This window comes from Ahaetulla prasina, chromosome 6 (genome assembly GCF_028640845.1).
Source record: "Ahaetulla prasina isolate Xishuangbanna chromosome 6, ASM2864084v1, whole genome shotgun sequence".
In the NCBI taxonomy this organism is placed as follows: domain Eukaryota; kingdom Metazoa; phylum Chordata; class Lepidosauria; order Squamata; family Colubridae; genus Ahaetulla; species Ahaetulla prasina.
Window position 1 is genome coordinate 57,911,352 of NC_080544.1, and position 17,726 is coordinate 57,929,077.

At 36.5% G+C, this 17,726-nt stretch overlaps 1 protein-coding gene across 8 annotated transcripts in view; it reads left to right on the top strand.

The window, feature by feature from the left end:
- The first annotated feature begins 3,181 nt into the window (after positions 1–3,181).
- Positions 3,182–17,726, top strand: part of COL17A1 (collagen type XVII alpha 1 chain) — a 76,169-nt gene continuing 61,624 nt past the window's right edge. For 5 of the 8 annotated variants that reach the window (XM_058187631.1, XM_058187634.1, XM_058187633.1 and 2 more), the window contains exons 1-4: positions 8,600–8,757; positions 13,282–13,343; positions 14,209–14,253; positions 15,927–16,025. In XM_058187631.1, the coding sequence (XP_058043614.1) occupies positions 13,289–13,343; positions 14,209–14,253; positions 15,927–16,025 (199 nt within the window). In that variant the 5' untranslated portion in view covers positions 8,600–8,757; positions 13,282–13,288. Of the gene's footprint in view, positions 3,207–8,599; positions 8,758–13,281; positions 13,344–14,208; positions 14,254–15,926; positions 16,026–17,726 lie in introns of those variants that run through there. The other 3 variants (XM_058187635.1, XM_058187638.1, XM_058187632.1) reach the window with 2 other exon arrangements.

Genomic DNA, 17,726 nt, shown 5'->3' on the forward strand with positions numbered 1-17,726 from the left:
TTCTACATCTCATGTTCATTTTCAGTTATCGTCTTTCAAAAATTTAAGTAAAGGTTGGCACCCCTTACTTAGATTTTTTGAGAAGATCACTGACAACTAAATTTCATGGGAGGAGAGGATATATTTTTCTGTTAACATGAAAACTGAGCATGAGATACAAGAATTTAAATTGCCTACACTCTAGCATGGCACTACCTAAATTTTCTGTTGCTGGAAAATGTAGTGCACATGTATAATCATATCCTATTAGACCATTTTAATTGGCATATGATCTGAATATGTTCAGTAAAGGTTCTTATTAATTCTGTCAAGTTATGGAATTGCAAGGAACCCTGCCTATAGTAACTATCTTTGGATAATATGGATTGTAAACTTAACATTTTGAATAGATATTACTTTATTTCTCTTATGCAAGGGTACGTTTTGGGCTCTGTTGTTTCTTTTAAGTTATTTTCTGTTATTTCATTTAAGAAAATGTTGGATAACCATCTGTTTGAGATGGTGCAGGATTTCCTGCCTGAGCATGGGGTTGGACTAGAAGACCTCCAAGGTTTCTTCCAACTCTGTCGTTGTTGTTGTTGTTGTTGTTGTTGTTGTTGTTGTTGTTGTTGTTATTATTATTATTATTATTATTATTATTATTATTATTATTATTATTATTATTTTGTAGGAATGGTAAATACCTGTCCTCTCCTCAATAGACAAATCTTCCTAGTATTTAATGTTCAAATCCCAAAATAGTCAGCAATCAGTCTACCGCTATGGAATGCTGGAAGTTGAAATCTTACATTTATGATGGGTGCCAAATCAAGGAAGGCTGTGGGACTGAGACTAAACCATATAATTGTCCCTGAATAGGTATGTTTATGACTATACTGTATGAGGCAAAACATTATGTTGACATGAGAGAGGCAGGCACAATAAAAGGAGTGTGTTGGCATTTTCATTTCATGTCCCATCTTGTGTTAAATGGCATTTGCAGATTCTTCCCCATGTGAATTTGTTGGTAGTATTTTATGCCTCTGGAATGTACCTTTTGATAAAGGATTGCCAGTGTTGCAAGTCTACACTTGGTAGAAAAAGTTCTATGCCCCAGGAAAAACAGGTGCAACAGTAGCAGGCAAGAGCCAGCAGGAAAATTGCAAGCCCCTTAGAATAAAATAATCACCCAACAAAATGATACTAGTCAGCCCTGGTACATAATGGAAAAGGAATTGAGGAAATCTGAATCCCTGACTCTTGCAACCCTCTGCATGTAATTTCTTCAAAGATGTCTAATTCTAACTGTGTTTTTGCAGCCAAACATTAACATATTAGCTTTAAACTACTGAATAGTAATTTGGTATTCAAAAATATAATTTGTGTTTAGAATTTTCCTTAGTGTTCAAAATGGTTTTATAAATAATAACTTAAATGACTATAATTTTTTTCTGTAACATAATGAGGCTTAGGCTTGACATTCAGTTGAGACAGTTATATAGATAGTAGGAGTAACTAATATTTATATGAACCAATATTAATTAAAAGATTAAGTTGTTTAGATAGGTCTGGATATTTTCTGCTACCACATCAACTGGAATACGTGAACTTTGAAGGGAATTGTTTTTTTTTGTGATGCTAGATTCCATTTAGATTTTGTATAGCAGAATACATGCCTGGGCTACAAACAGTCTTGTTCATCATCCACTGCACGTTTTGCTTCATGTGATGTTAAAGAAGGCTGGGAATTCAATACTTTTCTGACTCAACAGATGAACAAAGAACTCCAGACCATCTTGTTATCGGCGGCTCTAGTTCACAAAATGCTTAAGGTGTGATTTTTAGATTTTGCATAAACCTGTCAGATTATAAATCAGGCCTGTATCCTTTGTATCAATCATACATCATGGGGTGCTATTGCATACAGGTAGTCCTCAACTTATGACCACAATTGAGCCCAAAATTTTTGTTGCTAAGTAAGAAATTTGTTAAGTGACTTTTGCCCCATTTTACAACGTTTCTTGCCACATTGTTAAGTGAATCACTGAAGTTGTTAAATTAGTAACACGGATGGTTGTTAAGTGAATCTGGTTTCCCCATTGACTTTGCTTGTCAGAAGGTCACAAAAGGTGATCATATGGCCCTGGGATACTGCAATTGTCATAAATATGAGTCAGTTGTCAAGTATCCAAATGTAAATCATGTGACCTTGGGGATGCTGCAATGGTCAGAAGTGTGAAAAATGGTCATAAGTCACTTTTTTCAGTGCCATTGTAACTTTGAACGGTCACTAAGTAAACTGTTGTAAGTCAAGGACTCCCTGTAGTTTTAAAGTCAGTTACCCAAATTTTGCTTTATGGTTATCTTTGAGAACATGAAAAATATGCCTTTGGATTCAGTGCTAGCCATCACTGAATTTTCTTTTTTCAGATGCTATAAGTCAGCCTAGTGCAGGGGTGTCAAACTCAAGGCCCAGGAGCCAGATCCGGCCCAAGGGGAGACCTGGAAATAGCGAAGGACCAGCCCATGATATCTCTGCCAGTAAAAACGTGGCCTTCCCAAGATCCATTTTTTTGCTGGCAGAGGGTTGCAGGAGGCATCCCAGCTGAAAACGGAGCTTGGGAGCCTGTTTTATCTGGCAGAGTACTCTGGCCACAGGTACCCCCAACATAAGCGATGTCAAGTTGGCCACACCCACTCTGGCCACACTCAGCCTGGCCCCCCATGGTCTTACACAATCCTGATGTGGCCCTCAATGAAATCAAGTTCGACACCCCTGGCCCAGTGTATCAGCAAACCAGTTATGTTGTCTGTTCTAAGTCCATGTTATGTGAGGAGTGGGTATATGTCTATGTATATTTGGATACAGACATGGCATAATGAATATTGGAGTGCATTTTCAGGTATCTAAGCAGATGTATAGTCTGCATTATCTGCATCCCCCCCCCCCGAGTAATTGTGAGAAATCACAGCTTGAACAGGCACGTTCAGTTTGTCTCTTCGCAGAGGCCGCACCCTTCTTCATGTATCAGTCATATACCCTACAATGGCAGTCCCCTCCTAAGGCATTTAACTATACAGCATCATGTAGCAACAAGACCTTCACATGTATAAAGCACACACATTCAGATAGTGGGAGGTCACACAGAAGCAGCCTACCTTAATTGGGTAAATGCCAAAACCATAACCTCAAGAGTCTGGGTGGAGAAGAACATTTCTAGATGAAGGTACTTATTTCATTTTATTCATGCTGCCTTGTTCAAAAAAATGTATGCAGAGTTCAGATAAGCCTATTTTTCTTTGTCAACCGTTTCTTCTCTTATTACAAGAGGTTCATGAAGAAAGGAAAGATAGAACCAATCTAGTGTTCTACATGCAGTATTGTATTCAGCATGTAAATCGTGTTCACTCTTTCAACATGAATCTAAGAAACAGTATGTAGTAACGAGTTAATATGTACAGAGAACCAAATGGCTTATTTTAAGTCACTTGAATGGGTTAGTAAATGCCATTGAGTCTGGTTCAACTTCTGTACAGACAGGTGCTTGCAATTTTACCTGTTTTTTCTAATTGAAAGCTCTGCCAAAAACATGGAATTTCTATCTAGCTATAATTTTCTCCCTTAAACCTTGCATAATTATTTTTTAGTCCATCATTTGCATCACATGTCTGCAATAAAGTAAGATTCTTCTTGCTGATCATCACCTCCAAGTTGCAGTGAGCCTTTAATTGGCTTAGGAGTGACTGATGCTTTCTTCTTGCAGTCCACGCTACTCTTAGTAAGTGTACTTGGATGGAAGTCAAGCATAATTGTTTGAGGGATGAATCCAGCCTGCAGGCTACCAAAATATCATCAGTGCACTGAAGGGGTATAAAAGTCAAAACAGAAGCTACATGTTGGGTGATACGATCCACCTATTTTGCAGGGGAGAATCAGGTGTCTTTCAAAAGTGGCAAAGAGTAGAGAAGGAATCCTTCTACATATTTTGTGTCAACATTTAGATGAAACTTTACAAGACACTTTCACTGCATCTTGGGGCTATGTTGGTTTTATATATGGTAGTTTAATAAATGAAGAGTTATATTTAGTGTTACATTAAACATGCAATGTGCAACTGATTCTATTTTTGTTGTTGTTTTTTGTTTATATTAAAATGTGTGCTAGAGTTGATTTTTGGTGCAGGGTACAGTTTGAGGTCAGGAAAACTGAAATCTTTCCCTCAGCATTTGCCTTGCAAAATTGTTCCCCGAAGTTCAAAGACCAGTAAAGATGGAAAGGATAGTTTTTTATGATTGAAGTGAGTGGCTGCAGAAGCTTATTCTTCTTTTAAATATGGTCTTATGGAATATTGCTATATAAATATGGCACATACATTTGTTCCACAAAAATAATTTTATATTGATGATGACAGTTGCAAAATAGAATCAAAGCCAAGGAAAGGACAGAGAACAACTGCTTTATTTCTTTTTTGTATGCAAATCTGAATGAATTTAAATATCTTTTATTTTATTACCATAACATATCAATGAGAAAAAAATAATAAGAATCAGAATATAAACCAATATATGTAATATTATTATTGAGCCAGAGAGAAATTGCAATAAAATCAATAAATAAAGTTCTTCGCTGCTCTTTTAAATAACAGCAGAGTGGGGGGGGCCATCCAGATCTTGCGGGTGGGGGGAACCTCATTCCAGAGGGCAAGTGCTGTTACAGAGAAGGCACATTTCTGGGCTCCTAAGAAATGACATTGTTTAATTGAAGATACCTGGAGCGCACTGATCCAGCAGAACTGAATCACCCAGGCAGATGTTATGGAGAATAGGCAGTCATAGTGGGCTAGATAACAACAAATAGTGGTGTTACATGGGCAAACTGTGGAAAAATCAAAATGAATCAATATACATGCATGAAAAACCAAATTTATATATATTACAAAAATAAGTACATAACTGCAACTCAGTTTTTGAGTTCATGAGTTTCCCCCTGGCTGAACTCATGAAAGGCAGGCTGGTGGGAATGCACGCATGCAGTTCCACTTGCATGAGCAGCAGGCCGGCAAATACGCATACGCACAACTCCACTCACACAAGTGGCAGGCTGGCGTGTACATGTGCAAGTGGAGTTGCATGCATGCACATGAGCGCCAATCCACTGCTTGAGTGGCCTGGTTCCCCACAGCCGGGCCGCCAAGCCGCAAAGTTGGGAACCACTGGTTTATAGAATATCTTTCTATAAACTATGCCAAAAGATGGGTTCCGAAAGATGGGTGCTACCATTTCTTTGAGTCCTGAATCATCATCTCAACAGTATTTTATTTTTCCATTTAAGGTATCTCTTCCCTGGGTGTGGGGGTGTGTATGTGTACAACTGGAAGTTTAAAATGAAATACTGTAGGCAGAGTGATTCATAAAATAGCATACTAAGCAATTGTCAAGAAACACCTATCCGGTTTCTTACTCACCAATCTTCACAAAGTACACAGAGGGGCACTTTAAATAAATAAATCCCTTTTCCAATATTTAGATAATTCTTCAACTAAGAATGTCTATTAGATAGATTGAAACCCACATTAGAGAAATAGTATTTTTCCTCTGGAATAAATAGATTTTGTTGTAATTCAGCTGGATGAGAATTTTTATCACAAACGAGAATCTAGTCAATCAATAGTTGATTAGCAATGGCTAATGTGAAGTCCTAAATGTTTTCTATAGCAGGGGTCTCCAATCTTAGTGACTTTAAGGCTTGTGGACTTCAACTCCCAAAGCAAAGCTGGCTGAGGAACACTGAGAGTTGAAGTCCACAAAGCTTAAAGTTACTAAGGTTGGAGACTCCTGTTCTATAGTGATCATGGTTCAGAAATTTGTTTCTTCTTTCTGCCCTTCCCCCAAAAACAGCAAACCTTTTGTGGTATCTGATGGCCTTGAAGTTGAGTCATTCTTGATTGTGCTGGCTAGGGAATTCTGGGAACTGAAGTCCATAGATCTTTAAATTGCTAAAATTAAGAAATACTGGTTTTTATAATTGCCAGTTGTGGCCCAAGGATTGCTGGGTCTTGACTCACATCTTACAGCATATGAAAGCAATTTCTCCATAGTTGCTTCCTATAACTTTTGATTATTATTAAAGAGAAGGAAAAATAGTAGTGATATGAAAACTGCAATTTTAGAGATTTCTAATATTTGTTTCATTATATATCCTATTTCTGACACTTAAGTCCACACTCAGAAACCTGCATTTTTTAAAGTCAAAGTTTTTGATTCTATGTACATCCAGACAAGTATGAAATAAAATGGTTGATACATGTCTTGTACATTGAAATACCTTCGCTCTGCAACTTACACTGTCAATCAGATATTGTTTGGCTTAGATATGCAATAGATACAAAAATTAATCTAGATCTCATTTTAGATCTTTAGACTTCCAATTGTAAGGTTATTATTTTGAATCATTGCATTAGTCTTAAAATTTGTGGGAAACTGGGTAAGAATGTCATCAGAGAATGATAATCAGATTTCTTAAGAAGTGGTAAACTATCATTCTCTGATGATAGTTTATCACTTCTTAAGCAATCTGATTCTAACCTATCTCAACCCATGTTTCCTACTATTATCATGATTCATAAAGGAAAGCAAATAACAAAAAATTAAATTGTATTGTTTGTTTATTTAGTGTATAGCATACAATGTCAAGGGCATACAATGTCAAGGAAATCTACGAATGCTAAACACAATGCAGTCCTGACAGCCTAAATTAGTAGTTCATTCTGTTTGGTGCTTGCATGCCTATTCTTGATGCACCACACAGGGCGAACTAGCTTCCACTATCTGCCTAATGGCACTCAGGTTGCTGGCTTTTCTGGGCTCCTCCACCAGTCTTGTCTTGTCTCACCTCATATTCTTTGGCCTTTTGTCTGGCCAGGTCCAGCACTGGTTTCTGTTCTCTGCACACATGAATGCAGCTAAGTTATTACCATGGAAATGATACCCATTTATCTACTTGCAATATTGCATGCTTATGGACTGCTGGGTGGGCAGGAGCAAGAAGCAGGAGCTCACACTGTCTTGCGGAGCTGGGCTCAAACCACCAGAGTGCAGATAATTTTAGGTTGGCATTTCCAGAGTCATTAAGCCACTGCGCCACAATGTCCCCATCACTATTTGTATTTTTTCATGATGAAAACCTGATTTTGTCTTCATATATTTTAATCTGGTATCAATAAATTGATAAGTTAATGGCATGGCTGTAATTTACTAGGGTTTACCTATTAAAAATAGATTATGTCAAATACAATCATAAAAATATATTGGTACAGATGGCTGCCTTTTGTATAAGGAAAGGGTCCAGCACACCCTTCACCATAAGTCTCCTTTTTTATTTAGTAAAATTGTACCAAATTGAACAGATGCTGAAATGTGGGATACTGGACAATTGTCCAGTTTGCCCCTCTTAAAGCTACCACTGATGTTTAAGACAAAACCTCTTTAGCTCAATTTGTAGTGCTTAAATAAAGAAGACAAGGCATTAATTGTGGATTTTTGCATGAATAAGGGGATCCAATCAATTCTGGTTCTTTAAAGAGATTCTTGATGTCAAAATTTACTTGTTCTAGGAGTATATTTTTCTTCTGTCTTTCTGGTTGATGACCATGGAGTGCAATTAAAAAACCTGACTTCAGTCCAGCTCCTGACTTAGAAGAGTTGATAGTCCTAAACAATCTTGTAATTCTTAGCTTTTTATATAAGGATTCCATAAAAAAGTAATATAATGCTGTTGAGCTACATGAAGACAATTTTAATAATCTTGAGAATTTGTTCTGGGCTTTGCATCATCTGATACAGTTTCTTCCTTACTAATAGCTCATTATATGTAACACAAGTAATTTATTGCCTGTTTGATACTCTAGCATAATGTAAATTCCTCACTTCTGCTGATAATTCTGATAATGGCGTATACTGAAAATAATGATAATCCTGATAATGGCATATACTGAAAATGGGAATGATGTGGAACAATCTTTCAGACATGTGTGGCAATGGAGAAGTCCAGAGTAAAAATATTCTGTCTTATATTATGTGCATGTAATATGTCTGAAGTATGAGATTTCTTTTTAGCATCCAAAAAGTTCAACTAAATTACCAGGCACAAACATGTATTTGTAAAGGCTATGAAGTAAAATGTTTCCGTCTATTTCACCTTTCCCTCCTTCAGTTTGCTGCTATTCTGTTTTATCTTTTCTACCACACAATTTCTTTGATGCTTCATGTCTCTATGAAAGCTTCTTACCTATTCCCAACATCTCAAGATTCAGCTGATTCTGCATTCATATGTTAACTGATGTCAGCCCAATAAAAATGGTGCTGAAGTAAAGAGACCTTTGGTCCTATCCAACAGAACTCTCCTTACATTTGAAATGGCTGATCTTTTTGAATTTAAGTTGCTGCTTTACTTCCCTGTAGTTAAATTTGATTCCTGGAGGCAGGTTTTTTTTTTCTTTCTTTCTTGCCTGCTGTTTTAGGTAATTTATAGGGTGGAGTAAAGCAGGAAACTATGATACACCGTTGTCAGGACTTGTTTAAAAAGAAACGTTTTGGGAAACAGAGCCTACCCATTGGAAGGGTGGGGAAAATAGATTAAATACAAGACCAATTCAGCATTCTTTGAGGATCACTCAGGAACAACTTACCACTGAAGCAGTGCTGTTACACTTGTGGTCTTGTGGAACATCTGGAATACTGGGTACGAAGCAAACAGTAGCAATTACCACCAGAATTCAGGTATGCAATACAAGCAAAGAATCAGTCAGAAAGGATTCACTTTCTATTAACATTTGATTCTTTGGAATAAGATTTCAACAACTAACAGGGACTTACACTGGAAACCAAAATATCTAACAGCTATTAATGCAGAGGAATGAGTATATGGTGGGCTGATTTGCTTTTTGCTGATTTACTTTTTGAAGGGCATACACACACACACACACACACACACACACACACACACACACATACATACCATATTTTAGCCATAGTTAGAGATGTCTAGTTAGAATGCAGGGAAGAAAAAAGACTGTGAGATGCATGTCAAGGAAGGAAGGACAACAGCACTTCTTCGTATTTATATTTATATTTATCTATTTCCGATATGTACTTATAGCACATTGGTTCTATGTATTATGGATATGTATTCTGTTTCTGTGCATACTTGCCTGCATCTCTACAAATACTCAAAATTTCTTTGTAGCAAAGAAATTACGTCTTACCTTTTCCAAAGAGTGTAAACAAGTTTAGTTATTTTCACTACCCGGTAGCAATATATTCTTTCTTTGTGTATCTAGGAAGCCAATTTTGAAGTAGTGAACTCTTAGCATAATTAAAATGAGGATTGTCTTTAAAAGATATAAACAAAGTATTCTTTGTAGCATCCTTGTCCTCAAGACATGTGACCTTCGTTATGCACTTTCATCTACTAGATCTTTTTTCATCAAAAATACAAAAATAATATAGGTGATATATGTTCTGAGAAATACAAAAAGCTTTTGCTGAAAGAGGGTAAAATTTTCTGATGGCTAAAAAACCCCACAAAACAAAACAAAGAAAACAAAACAAAACAAAGGGATTTAAAGTAGTACAACAACTAGCCTCTCCCAAACTGGCTCCTAGCAGATGTTTTGGGATTACAGTATTCAGAATCCATGAGAGATCATGTGCTTTTGACTTGGAATTCAGGACATTGTTTTCCCAATCTGTCTTGAGGGTGCCAGGTAAAGAGAAGCTGATTTAACAGATATGTTGAATAGAAGGATATTCTGGGAATTTTAAATTAATGCATCAGTTATGACCAAAGAGGAAATAAGAAGGGACCATTATCCATTATGGAACTGACGAAACAGAGAGTTGTTTCTTTCCATACACTTTATTAGTCTGAGTGATTGTTCTCTAGATGAGACTAAGCAACAGGTACTGATTGAGACCCACGGATGCAGTTCAGTAAAAGGGAAAAATTACAGTGCTTATTTAACATTTCAACAGGACTTCTGAAGTATAAGAACTGGAGGGTGGAAGAGCATTTAGGATCAAGTGTCAAATAAAAGGACATTAAACCCTGGGTGAAAGGAAGACAAATCCCAGTACTTAAAAGTGAGAGTTGGGGAAGAATTTTAGCAATATTGTCTTGTTGCTGGAAAAGGTGATATGTTAGAAATCACAGGATAAATTAGAAATTTGTATTAGTAGGCACAGATAGGTAGATTAGTTGTACATGCTCTCAAACTTATGTTCCTTTTAACTAAATGCATCAAAACCAATTGTGAAGAAAAATTGATCAATGATATCAGCAGTGCTGAAGAGTTGCTTAGGTGATATGGATATAAATAGATTTATTATTATAAAGCGGTCTAGGACTGGTGAAGTAGCAGCAGTTGGAGAAGGTCATGAGCTTGAAGAGAGGGAGGGGGAGAGAGAGAGAGAGAGAGAGAGAGAGAGAGAGAGATTTGCTAAGCAAGCATTACCTTAAATATCTGTCCCACAGATATATTTAACTTACAGTAAAAAAAACCTAAGTAACAACTTCTTTAATTCCTCCTTCTACTCCTTCTCCTCTTCCAGTCTGTACCATGCCCAGAGTCACTTTCATGTCAGATGGACAACTATGCAAATATGATACATAAATAAATAATACCTTTACGTCAAGGAATAATAAGGGGATTAACTGGCAGCCAAAATACAGTTCATTATATTATTTAGAAGAGACTATGACTATTGTTTTTCCTGTGGCCAAAAAGCAATAATTAGTAGATATATATTTACCTTTTTTAGAGCAGAGAACATCATTTTCAGACAAACTGGACAATAATGATCCTTAGTTTATCTTTATTTTATAGTTAAGATCTGATTCTAACATATTTCAATCCCACCTTTTTAGAAGAGCCCAGGAAATCATAGGTTTATGATCCTTATTATCCACATTTGCCTTGTGAGGCTCCTTAGATGAGTACTGTATATGTGAATAACCTAGAGTCTGAATGTTTAATGTGCTAAGTAGAATTTGCATTGTAAGACTACCAAGAAAGGGTTCTTGGCCTTTTGACTAAGATCAAGGGTATTATGTGTGTACATGAAGAAATGTTATTGCTTCCTCCTCAACTTGCTGCTCTCTGGAACTTGGCTGTAAATTATACATGTTGTTATATAAATATTGTTAAAGACCAAGTTGGGGCAAGCTGCTCTGATCACTGTTCAATAGAGTCCTGGAAACTAATTGAAGCAAAGAAAAGCACATGAAGAAAAGGCTTAAAAAGACAATCAACAATAATGTGGTAGGGATGTAGTTGAGAGCTCACAATGTCCCCAGCGACTGAGCTGGGTTTACCTCCAGGGTTTTACCATTTCATGTGCATCTTTCAAGCATTTTCCTTCACTGTCAGTGCTTGTCTGGGGTGAACTCATAGTATGATTTTGAATATGACTCAAAGATGAAGGAGGTGTGGGCTTGCTTAGGCGCTTCAGGCATCTTTTTTTTTAGAGGTACAAAAGCCAAGCCATTAGCTAGCATGATCTGTGAATGGATTAAGGATTTAGATGATTTGGAGGGATTTGTTTTAAGAGCCTCTTGAGATATAAGAAAGTAACTAAAACCCTAAAAAGACGTAGAATTCATCTTAAGGAAAGTACATAAAAGCCCCCCAGAACTCCTGAAGTGATGATTAACTGTATCTCACCCACACTCTTTTTTTCTGAGCTTAAAAAGTAATTTGTTAAATATTTGTCTTTTTTGTAATAGGCAAATTAGTTGTGATCAATCTTACAGATTGTTAGACAATCTTACAGATTGTTAGACATGTGTGGTTTTGATCACCTCACCTTTGTTCATGCAAACTCATGATTAACAAATATATTTATCATGCATTATACAAAATAGAGGGATATGATAGAGGGAGCCCCTCGTGGCTCCCATGTGACACCACTCCTGCGCAGACTGCACTGGCTACCTGTGGTCTTCCGGGTGCACTTCAAGGTGCTGATTACTATCTTTAAAGCGCTCCATGGCTTAGGGCCGGGTTACTTACAGGACCGCCTACTGCCACCAATTGCCTCTCACCGACCCGTGTGCTCCCACAGAGATGGACTCCTTAGGGTGCTGTCCGCCAGACAATGTCGGCTGGCGGCCCCCAGAGGTAGGGCCTTCTCTGTGGGGGCCCCCACCCTATGGAATGAACTTCCCCCAGGACTTTGCCAACTTTTTTTTTTTTTTTGTTTACATTTATACCCCGCCCTTCTCCGAAGACTCAGGGCGGCTTACAATGTATAGGGCAATAGTCTCATTCTATTTGTATAACTTCCGGACCTTCGAACCTTCTGCCGCGAGCTGAAGACATACTTGTTTATCCGCGCAGGTCTGGCATAGGGTTATAGTTTTTATTGGTTTTAATTGATTGGGTTTTACTCTTAATTTTTAATATGGGCCAAATTGAATTAGTTTTTTACATTGTATTTTATTCTGTATTTATTTTGTCTGATGTTTTAGCTGGCTGTAAACCGCCCTGAGTCCTTCGGGAGAAGGGCGGTATAAAAATTTGATTAATTAATTAATTAATTAATTAATTCAAATTTTTCTTCATGCTATGAATTTACTAGGCCGTGAATAAAGAAAAAAGTTGGCTAAATATTCATAAATTATCACTAGATGGCCCTGTTGCAACATTTGCCAAACTTAACAACTTCAGGTTGTATGGACTTTAACTTCCACAATTTTTCACTATTTGGCCACTGCTGAGATTTCTGAGTTGGTCCACCCAACAGAACATTGCCAAACTTGGGAACACACTGGACTGTAGCAAAATCTTTTGCGCCTTTTACCAGATTATGGTTCCTTTCCTTTCCTAGAAAGCCAGTCTTGCTAACTGTCTCCAAAAATCCTGGCCTTGGAACTGGTAATAGAATAATTACCAGTTTAGTTTGAAAATGCAAGCTATCTTAAGAAAACTTCTGTGAAATGTTTTAATAGAAAGTTCTCAACTTTCTCCATAGAAAGTCACAACTTCTCGGAATATTCATAGTGAATATTTAATAGGAAATATATTAACTCCCTCCCCCCCAAAAAAAAACCCATTAAAAAGTTGCATCTTATTTCATGATCCATCATGTGTTCTGATTTAAAAGGTCCCTATGAAGTGGTTAGTAATTATGGAAACATGTGAGTTGCATTTCCTTGACTTAGCACAAAAAGTGCTTGTACTGTACTTGCAACTAGACTGTTGGATGTCTGTTAATTTTTTACTTTCTTTCTTCACATGTGAGTAGCAATGATATGGATTCCATAACAAAGAAAAACAAGCGGGATGGAACTGAAGTTACAGAGAGACGTAAGTATTTTTTAGAAATATTAGGACCCTTATATTACTGTATCTCCCACTTTCAATCTTGGGGGAAAGCATACATTCACTTTCTTCCATCAATATGTATATATTGATATATAATATTAATTAATATGCATATGGTGTAATGAATTACGCCAAGCTTTCTAGTTCAGAATTCTGAGAGTTGTAGCCCAAACATATCTCTGACTCTAGGTTGTTCGAAGTATTATAGTAGAAATAGTTAGTATGGAGCGTATAGGCATCACCATATCTTCAAATACCTTTTAGGTTCCATGACCTATTACCTTTTTTTTTAAAATAAACTTGGTTCTAAAGTCACTTCAAAACAAAGTGCTAATATCAGCATTTTTCTCAGGATACCTCTGCATTCAATAGGTATTCCTAGAAAATATAAAAGTTGGATGTCAATAACCTTGTACTTTAGAAGTACAGTATATATCTATTGCCCTATCCTGCCCCCTCCAGCAAGTCAAAGGAACTTCCTAGAGTGGAGTAAGTAATTGAAAGAAATCTCACCAGTTTCCCTGTTTAATAAATCAGAATTTGGTAACTTTAAACATTTATCGTTTTGTTATGTTTTTTTAAGAATTATTCTTATGTAGAAGAGTTTTCAGCTTTTCTCTAAATTACCAAAATGTTATTTGTGGAATCAGTCACAAATGTTCAAAATCATTTTGAAAGCAGTACATTTATTCTCCTCATTTCAGTCTGACAATTTTGAAAAAGAGGCTCTGTTCAGTGAAATACTAATTGCCTCAGCAGAATTGGTACACTAGGTTCCTGATACCTTATGCCCTGTAAGTTTTTATTTTATTTTATTTTCTTCTTTTCTTTTTTAATTTCTTTTTAGTTATTACGGAAACTGTTACCACAAGATTGACGTCTCTCCCTCCAAGTAAGTAACTGTGGTAAAGTGTTTGCATTGGCCATACCTATATACCTGCACTTTATTTTTGGAATTACGATAGTGATGGCAAACTTTTTTGGCACCGAATGCCCAAACCGGAACGTGCGTGCGCACATGTGCATGTGCATGCACCAGAGCCTGAAAACTCGAAGATCAGCTGGTCTTCTGGTTTCTGGTGTGCGTATGTGCACCGGCCAGCTGCTCTTCACACACACCGGAGCCCCAGAAACTCGAAGACCAGCTGGCCAATGCACATGTGTGTGCCGGCCACCTGGTCTTCTGGTTTCTGGTGTGACACATGTACACTGGCTAACTGGTCTTTGGGTTTCCAGGGCTCCAGCACACACGAAGACCTGGTGGCTGGCAGGGATGTGTGTGGTAGAAATCAAAAGAGCAGCTGGCGACGGTACACGTGCCCACAGACAGGGCCCTGTGTGCCACCTCTGGCACGCGTGCCATAGGTTTGCCATCACAGGAATAGGAAAAAACTATCAAGGGTTGTCTTAATCCTTTATATGTATATATGTAGCAATAGCACTTATATACCTGTAAAGCACTTCACCGTGCTTTACAGCCCTCTCTAAGCGGTTTACAGAGTCAGCCTATTGCCCCCAACAATCTGGGTCCTCATTTTACCAACCTCGGATGGATGGAAGGCTGAGTCAATCTTGAGCGTGGTGAGATTTGGACTGCCAAATTACAGGCAGCTGGGAGTCAGCAGAAGTAGCCTGCAGTACTGCATTCTAACCACTGCGCCACCAAGGCTCATGTATGTATGTATGTATGTATGTATGTATGTATGTATGTATGTATGTATGTATGAATGCTATCTATGTATGTATGTATGTATGTATGTATGTAATTTTGTAATATTTACATAAAATATGTTTCAGTTTTATAAATGTAGGTCAAAGAATATTTAGAAGAAAATCTACAGGGTAGATTTCTCCCATGACTTTTCTATAACTTTCATCCACATTCTCCAACAAACAAGAATGCTAGTTACCATAGATTTTGAAACTTCTCCATATATTACCAAATTGGAAAGACCTGAATGGATGCAATATTGACCAGAATAACTAGTTTACATTCAGTATTTTGTCTCTACTATTTGCATTGCAATAACTAATGTGCCATCTAAAGCTAAGAATGTTTAAATTCATTGTTTATGGCACAAAACTCTCTAATCCTATTCTACTTCATAAGGTTGTTGAGATAAAAGTTGAAAGTCTTAAGCTTATTTTTGAAGAAAAATGGGGATAAAAGAATATATTATTTTAAACTGTTCTGGTTATCAATACAGATGTTTAGATTAACTAGTTCAACACATATATGGATAAATAACTCATCTTTGAAAAAAATCTATAAATGATACCAATCATTTATAGTGCAGGAATTGCATTAGTAGTGCAGGAATAGCATCAGTAGTAGTTTTGTGTGAAAACACTGCAAAATTGTAGAATTAATGGTCCAAGTCTTATTCAAGATAGAATATTGCCAAACACTGTTTGGTTGAATATTTTGCTCTTGCCATTTTTAATTTGTTTCATTTTGAATTACTGATAATGATCAAATATTGATAGCCTAAACTATTACATGTCTTTGGTGCATCTGTTTCAATCCCCTGCCTTTTCTGACTCATAAACTGTTTTCTCTGACAGAAGGAGGTGGTAGCAGTGGACATAAATCAGCAGCTTATAGTGGAGGAAGCAGTATGGAAAGGAGGACATATGGTCATGGCAGCAGTTATACCACAGCCAGTAAGTGGTTTTCAATCTGAGAGCAAATAAGAGTTTGAAAGTGAAAGTCATACATGGGAATGGAAAGGCCAACTACTCAAAATTTCTGCTACCGATTCTCCAGAACTGGTCAGAACCTGCTGAAACCCACCTCTGCTTTAATCCTTAGGCTGTAATAGTGTATGCCCATTATTCATTAAATTTGCATAGTTAGCCAATAAATATCAAAGTGTCTGTTTGGAAGCTGTTAAAAATGGGAAACAAAATTGAAATTTCCACCAGTAAGAAACCACAATAATTATATAAACGTTATATAACAAAATTATTGAGCTAAAATGCTTCTGAAACCCCTTAATAATTTTAGATCAGTCTTTCTTAATTTTTTTGCTCTCAGAACACCCTCACACTAAATTATGGAGGACTCCAAAGGAGCTTTTATTTGTATGGGCTATATTTATCTATATTTGCCATATTATAAATTAAAATTGGCACATTCATAAATTATTTACTTATTGTATTGTGTAAAAATTAAACCCATTAGATAACTTTTAATTAACCCATTAAGTAAAATACAGTAGTTTTCACAAAAACATATATTTTTAACAAATAAAAAATGATAAGAGTGACATTTTACATTTTTGCAAATATTTTTAATATGTGGGAGAAATCATTTTGATTTTACAAACCCTTAATAAGATCTTGGGGACACCTCAGGGCCTCGGATCACACTTTAAGAAACAATATTTTAGAACCCATAGAGACTTCTGATAGCATTTAAAAGTATAAAGTTATAAAATGTTCCCAGACTGGGGGTAATATATTATTGTATCTTATTGTATTTTGTATCATGTTTCATTGATATGTTTGTTTTTATCCCTGGTTGCTGTGTTTGCTGCATGTGTTTTTAAAGAGTTATTTCATTTTGATAAAATTAATAAATAAACATATTTGGAATAAGATGATTGGTAATCAGAGTGATCTTAGGAAAAACTGATATTAGGACATTGTTCAAAATAAACAGATACTACTCAGTCCTTTTGAGGAATATATTATATATCAGGGCTGTCAAACTCACTGCTCAAGAGCCAGATACGTCACACGCTGGCCACGCCCACTCCCAGTTTTGTGAAGGAGAAAAAGTTGTGATACATCACGGGATGCCGCCCTGACAACGCGAGTTTGAAGCCCCTGCTATATATCATACTAAAAGTATGTGTGTTAATATATATTATCTGCTATATAAATGTTATCCATATTGCTATATAGATAGCATATAACAGCCAGTATCTGTTACCTAAGATATAAATTCCAATGAAACATAAATCTTTATTACACTTTACATCAGACAGCTCAGATATAAATTGATTTTTCCTGGTAGGAATTCGCTGGGATTAAAGGCGTTTAAGAAAAATTCACATTTTTATTTGTCAAAAATCTGTTGTTATAAACTTATAAGAAGTATAAGTGTTGTTAAATATTTTTATCAATGTATTTTTGCTGTATATTTTGTTTGCTATATTTAACACAGAAGTGAGCCAACACTTAGTGTCTACTGAACAACTTTTAAGTCATTTGTGTTTCACAGGCTAGTCATTCTCCAAGGGTATTTTGATTGTAGGGTGATCTTTCTAGAATTAGAGAGATCAAATTCAGGTCATTGTGGCTATCTAGAGAAGACAAAAAAGAGGGCAGTTAAATGATGAAGAGACATCATTTCCCACA